The following is a 6959-nucleotide window of genomic DNA, read 5'->3' as shown; positions in this document are numbered from 1 at the left end:
ATAAACAAGCACAATTCCGAGTGTTGTTTCTTAGTAGGTAACACATGTTCATAATAAAATAAGACCTCCACGTTTGCAAGCCTCTTCACCTCTTCGGCTTAAGACTGGGGACTATTTGTTGTCCTAGACCTATTCGAAATTTTAAAAAGGTCCATGACTTAAAAAGTTACCTTGGTAAAATCCCAAGGGAATGACTCGGTTTCCGATTACGTGTAACATTAGGTTATGAAAATTGAGCTACAAAAATCCATAAAACAAAAAATAATATCCACCCTAAGATTTCATCATTAAAAAAAAGGACCTATTCAACCAAAAATAGAAATAATTTTTTTAAAACAAATATTTAATCTGTTATTATGAAACATTGGTTTTTCGGATATTGTTTTGGAAGAATAATTTATAAAGAAGAAAACTAAAGAGAGGGAGATGATCGAAAAATTGTTTTGGACTGATTCATGGAAAAAAGTTCAACCCTTTACTCTATCTAAAATCCCTTTTTTTTTTGAACCAGAACAATGTAAAGTACTTACCATTTTTTAAAATTTGAATAATATTTTTCATAAAGTTTTTCATTCAATCCCGTTTTGGAATTAGGGTATTCAATAACACAGTCACAAAGTTTGAGAAATAAAATAAGGATAGAATAGAATGATAAAACTATTTTCATCAATTAAATTGTTTATTATTTTCTATTTTGTTATAAGACGCGTTTAAAACACATTATAAGACAATTTTAGAGGTTTTTTCTTCTTGTAAGGCATGAACACATTAGACGGAAGAAGATTTAGAAACGGAACAGTTGCTTGAAAAGAAACGGAACAGTTGGTTCAAAAGAAACGGAAGGTTCCCACGTGCTTCTTCAACGGACAGGGAAACACAAGCGACGTAAAAACAAAACAAACAAACTTTGAAAATTGGAAATGTCAATGGTCTCACACCAAACGACGCCGTTGCTGAATCCGACGCCGACTGTTATGTTCAAGTGTCAACGTTGTTTGCATTCCACCGCCTTCAACGGAAAAGTAAAGATACTCACGTCTCTTTTTCCTTCAAACACTTTCCTTTTTTTTCTTTTTTCTTTTTTTTATTATTATTATTATTTTATTATTATAATACTCATTCACTTTCTATTAATTTTTTTTCAATTATTTATCATTCCCCCTTCGAAACTGCTACTCACACCACCATTACTTTACCATTTCATCATTAGATCTCTTTTCATTCTCCCTCTCTTCAGCCTTCAACCTCTCTACAAGAAAATCATCCAAATAAAAAAAAATTGTTTTCATTACGTAGTAAATTAAAGAAAAAGAAAAAAAAAAGAAAAAAAAAGAGAGAGAAATGAATTCGATTCATCTCATAAACACTCTTGCTGCTCCGTTTCGGTCTTGTTCTCCTCCGTCCCTTTTTCCGCAATGCCATTATCCTCTCCGTTCCTCCGCTGTACCCAAACGGCGTCGTTTCTCTCACTCCTCCGGGTTCCGCCTCGCCTCAACTCCAACCGTGAATTCGGTTCCCGTAAGTCTTCTTCTCTTTGGATCAACCGTCATTCTTACGCTACCGTGTTCCTTAACCCTTTTTCTTTTGCGGGTTGCGCTTTTACCTTCTCAGCGTGGGAATGGAACCTATACCGTTGCTGATTTCATGACAAAGAAGCAAGATTTGTATGTTGTGAAAACCACCACCACCGTTGATGAAGGTACCTCTACCTCAATGTTGTATGCACTTTTATCATCTGAATTTACTCTATTTATTTATATATCTTTATTTATTTTATTACAGCTCTGGAGGCTCTGGTAAACAACAGAATCAGTGGTCTTCCGGTAATTGATGATAACTGGAATTTGGTAATTTTCTAGTTCCCCTCACTATTTTCTTTTTGTTTTGCCCTATTGTGTAATTTAATGCTTAAAGAAAATTAAAGGTTTCTATTTTGGACTGGATTCAATTCCTCCTTGAACCTTTTCTACTTCTTGTGACGCTGCAGGTTGGAGTTGTTTCAGATTACGATTTATTAGCTATTGATTCGATATCAGGTACTATGCATATCAAGGATGCAGAATTTAAAAATGTCATGTTGTACTACTTTTGTTTTACATTTAGAGTAGCAAAGTTTCTGCTATCTACAAAGTCAAATCAATGTTTATATAGGTTGAATGGTCGATGGGAGTGATTATACTTCATATTTTTTTCAATGTTTGTGTGTTGTTACTGATTTATGGGTGTGAGATTGAAGATACCGTATGTTTTAACATGCTTTAGTCGGAGAGTTAGTAATTTCTGTTTTGGTTGGTGAGTAACGAGGCTAATTGTACTCCCTCTATTTCAAATTATCTGCGAGTTTTTATTTCTAAATTTCTAACTTTATAAAATCAAGAAAGTATTAATTTTTTTTCTCAAACTCCTCCCTCACTTGTTGGTAACTTATCTAAATATTTAATGTATTTAATTGAGATGACTGCTATTAGTAGTAAGTTAGTAACTCACTTTCTAATACGCTTCTAACATATTCCCTACTTTTGGTTAAAATTTATACTACAAAATAATAAGATACTCATTATAAATAAGAGGGGCTATAAAAATTTGTAATTTCCATAGAATTTCAGCTAATAGTAAATTTTGTTGCTAGCATTTCTCTTTAATTAATTCACAACTACGGTCCCACAATTTTGGAAGGGCATTTTAGTCAAAAACTTTTTATCATAATAATTGGTGCAATGAACAACTCTTATGATGTGTGCAATGAACAACTCTTATGATATGTGCATTACCAATTATGACAAATAATTTGAAATGAAGAGAGTATTTAACTTTTTTGCCAAGTCTGTAACAGCAATATTGGAGTCCCATTGTTGTGCTTAATCTTGTCAATAAGTTCTCTGCATGCTGCTGCTAAGATTTTGCTGATTGTTATGTTTGGCTTTTAGGAGGTTCTCAGACTGATGCAAACCTGTTCCCCAACGTTGATAGTACTTGGAAAGTAAGTGACCTTTTTATGTTCTACTTATTCAGTGTGATTTTCTGTTAGCATTTACTATGCTGCCTTATGAATTCTAATTATATGGAATAGATTTATCATTTACCGGTAATTGCATATAACTCCTCTGAAACTGAGGCCAAATGGTGCTATTAGATGCTAATGTGGTAATGATGAAAGAATTCAAAAACTAATGTTTGGACATAGTTTTTAATGCAATAATGAATAATTCAACTGCCCCAACACAAGTCAGTTACGAACATAAGCTGAGCCCACTTCTCATTTGGCAACGTTTTGGTTGGATTATTGAATACTTAGATAATTGATACCAAACCTCTGTTTACAATTCCTTTTTGATATAGCAGTTTATATCTGATTCATATAATTTGTTCATGGTCTGCATGTGTTTTATGAGTTTGGATTTTCATGTTCGATCAATATTCATTGGTAGAGTGAGTCTTCATCCATCCCCTTTACCTTGTCAAAATTGCATTACCTGTTTCTTGATGTGCAAATAGATCATATTTCTCAAAACATGTAAGATTTGAAAGGGAAACAAATAATATCGACGTTCCATGCTTATCGCACTTCCTTGTGCCTCGGTTTTATAGGATAGAAGAAAAATTCTGTGTGAAGTATAATTTTGGCTTTTGCATCCCTTTATATCCACATTTAGTATGCCAGAGTCAACCTTGAAGCGGCTATATTCTACTTATATGGTGCTTTCGTGACAAAGCTTTAAACACATTGTGAAAGTCAACTTCTTGAAAAGTTCCAATCTTGAACTTATGCATTAGTTCCTTTCTGTATATTTGGGTTGTCTATTTTGTAGAAATATATGTGGACTAGCTTTGGACCTTAATTGGGCCTTGATTGGATGGTCAAAACCCTAGGGTACATAGTCAAACTCGGCAAAGTCATGAAGGAGAAGAAGCTTGAAGCATGAACTCCCACGTCATGTGGAAGAAGCCATTTTTAGGCTATTAGGAGAGGAGGATTGAGGTAGTTGAGAAATAACTGTATGATAGACCCATTACAACAAAGTTAATAGAAACCTAGAAGGGGAAGATGAGTTGAGAAAGTAAGCAAAGGGATTGATTTGCTGTATCAGTCCAATCTGAAGAAAATAATAGATCAGAAAGAGTGAGTGCACAAAATGAGATATCAGCAGTTAAATCGTTGCATAACAAGTGATAGTTGAAAATTGGGGAGTGTGGGGAGAGATAGGGGTCATTTCCTTGTAGTGTAGAGGTAGGGAGGAGGCAGGTAGTGGTCGAATGGCTTTATCCTTGGTGTGGGTTTGCTTCATATTAGGAATCCATATTCAAGTCAGCCTGTGACTTGAATATAGTTTTCTTTCATTTTATAGCAAAACTATAGTTTTCTTTCATTTTATAGTAAAACTATATTTTTTTTACCAGCAAATAGTAAAACTATGTAATATAGTTTATCTTCTTCATCCCTGTGCTGATACCCGCGGTGTCTGTCTTACCAGCATTCCTCTTTTGTTCCACTTGAAAGGGACAGTTCCCTTTATAGTTTATTCTTAAATTGGTTTGCAATATCTTCGTATGATTTTTTTAATGAATCTGTGCACATGAAACTCAAACCACTCACGATGTTGGGTGTCACTATAATAATATTCTTCCATACAATAAAGGATATGTGCAGATTGTTTTCTTTTCTTCATTTTCCCTCAAAAAGAAGGGGAATTGTAATTGTTTAGCAAGAGCTGTTATTCTATTGAATGGTTACCCTTCTGTAGCTCTAATCAGTTTTTGAATGACAGACATTCAATGAGATACAAAAGCTGCTTAGTAAGACTAATGGCCAAGTTGTTGGTGACTTGATGACTCCAACTCCACTCGTTGTCCATGAATCGACAAGTCTAGAGGAAGCTGCTAGGTACTGACTTTTCATACATATCCAATAATGTTGAATTCTCTGATTCTATTGTATGTAACATGGTAATTTGTAGCAATGCAAGAGGACAAGAAAATCAGTGACGATTATTAGTGCCACCATTTATGTTAAATAATTTCATGAAAAATTAAATTATTAAATTCTGATAAATACGATTCCTAAATCTCAACCATCATGTTATACCAATCTGATGCCCACACCATTACTTCTTGTATAGGCTGTTGCTTGAAACAAAATATCGTAGACTACCTGTGGTCGATGATGATGGAAAGCTGGTAAGGAGATCTATTCTCTCTTGCAAGATTAATTGGTGTGCTTCTTCTTCTAGTGACTTTAGCTAATTGATTTTTCTGCGTTCTTTCTAGGCTGGACTTATTACAAGGGGAAATATAGTTAAGGCAGCTCTGCTATCAAAACGCGCGGAGAGTGGTGATAGTGTTTGAAAGAAACTTCATTGAAATAGCTTTGCTTGTAGGTTGTGCTGGTGAGATTCAGCGTAACTTCAAAACTATAAGCTACGTATAATGTATGTATGTATGTAAGTGTCATGTAGTGAATGTTTAGACAATTATGAATGTATGACAGGCTAAAAGAGGAGGTGAAAGCAACTTTTGACGGCCTTGTGAGATCTTAGTGGTGGGTAACAAAGAAGATAGAGTGAAGTGATTGTTTGGTGCATTGATTGTTACGAGCATGGAGACACTACATCCTCTTTATTGGTCTCTGTTAACTCTGACGTTTGAGGGTGGAACAGATAATTTGGAGCCCTGTATTATAAATTTATATTGTAAATTGTTGAGGATTTTAATTTATATGTTAGTATGCTCTGGTCGGTTTCCTATATTAAGATTATTCACCAAGTTCTCGAGTGTCTCCAGTTTACTGCCGTATTGAATATCTCTGGATAGGGTCAACATCTGATCTCATCAATTCTTTTATGGACTGAAATACATTCCCCTACATGGATATGAACGTATGATGAATGTAACATTCTACAATCTTCTTTTATTGATAAGTTTGTTTTTTTGTTAGTAAATTTATGGGTTGAATATGTATTTCATCAATGTATTTTCATATGCAAAATTGATTTTTTTAATTCAAATTCAAATTAAATACTTCTTGAGTATTTATAGTAATTCAAACTAAAAACTTCTTCACTATTTATATTAAGAAAACTATTGAAATGAAATTTTACTAGTTTTTTTTACATGACAGATTTTGAGGACTATTGAATTTGATAGCTTCCTTCTAAAAGACTATTGAATTGTTGCCAAAATTTCAGCTTCAATACTAGTTTCTTAACTCACTCATTGCTAGTTTTATTTATTTCTAAGTGTTTTAGCAAGGAGTCTTTTAAGAGTTGACCTAACCTCTATTAAGCTTCATTATCATTTTTCATACACCAATATTTCACAGTTTCTTTCGTCCATTTTAGTCATTCAATTCCACCAAATTCCGCACTTCAAAATACAAAACAAAAGATTCATAGCAATGCAAGCTAGGATTGTATTAGTTCGGGAGGGATTGAAGTGTGTAGGAAGAAGCTAGTGAAGTGTGTAGGAAAAGCTTTCCTAATTTAAACTTATCAAGTTAGGATTAGTGTTTAGAATATCTGTCATCTACTAATTCTAATTTGCATGATAAGTTAGGGTTTTCTAATTTGCATGATAAGTTAGGGTTTTAAAAGTTCTAGTACATATCTCTCTCAATCCTAGGTTTAGAGTTTGAATTTTATTCTATTTTTTATCCAAAATTTAAGGTCAGAAAGAAAATTTATAATCTCTACTATTTACAACTTTATACAAGACGAGAAAATACATTTTTCTGTGTCTATGCTTTTAAACTGAGTTGTGGTGACTAGTTTTGTTTTAGATGGATCTCCATCAATGACTTAATAAAGACTAACTTATAGGAAAAAAATTTCAATACTTAATGTTTACTAGAATTGTTTCAATATTAATTGTATAATGTTCAAAAACACAATTAATAATCTTATCCTTTATTTTATATTTTTTTATTTGTTTTAAAGTATTACCAAATCATAAATTAATAATATTGA

At 33.1% G+C, this 6959-nt stretch overlaps 1 protein-coding gene across 1 annotated transcript; it reads left to right on the top strand.

The window, feature by feature from the left end:
* The first annotated feature begins 1132 nt into the window (after nt 1–1132).
* LOC137806422 (CBS domain-containing protein CBSX1, chloroplastic-like) lies at nt 1133–5936 on the top strand. Its single transcript, XM_068606541.1, has 9 exons — nt 1133–1518; nt 1612–1699; nt 1783–1847; nt 1988–2036; nt 2928–2980; nt 4767–4882; nt 5118–5175; nt 5266–5384; nt 5486–5936. The coding sequence occupies exons 1-8, from the start codon at nt 1342–1344 to the stop codon at nt 5341–5343; spliced, it is 684 nt and encodes a 227-aa protein (XP_068462642.1). The 5' UTR covers nt 1133–1341; the 3' UTR covers nt 5344–5384; nt 5486–5936.
* The last annotated feature ends 1023 nt before the right edge of the window (nt 5937–6959 follow it).

This window comes from Phaseolus vulgaris, chromosome 3 (assembly GCF_000499845.2).
Source record: "Phaseolus vulgaris cultivar G19833 chromosome 3, P. vulgaris v2.0, whole genome shotgun sequence".
Classification (NCBI taxonomy): domain Eukaryota; kingdom Viridiplantae; phylum Streptophyta; class Magnoliopsida; order Fabales; family Fabaceae; genus Phaseolus; species Phaseolus vulgaris.
This window is presented reverse-complemented; position numbering and strand designations above follow the sequence as displayed.

What these genes read in the sequence shown, in the direction of transcription:
- LOC137806422 (XM_068606541.1), top strand. Translation starts at nt 1,342, where the DNA reads ATGAATTCGATTCATCTCATAAACACTCTTGCTGCTCCGTTTCGGTCT. An exon ending in CAACCGTGAATTCGGTTCCC is followed by an intron (nt 1,519 to 1,611) that starts GTAAGTCTTCTT and finishes TTACCTTCTCAG; the next exon opens with CGTGGGAATGGAACCTATAC. An exon ending in AGTCTAGAGGAAGCTGCTAG is followed by an intron (nt 4,883 to 5,117) that starts GTACTGACTTTT and finishes CTTCTTGTATAG; the next exon opens with GCTGTTGCTTGAAACAAAAT.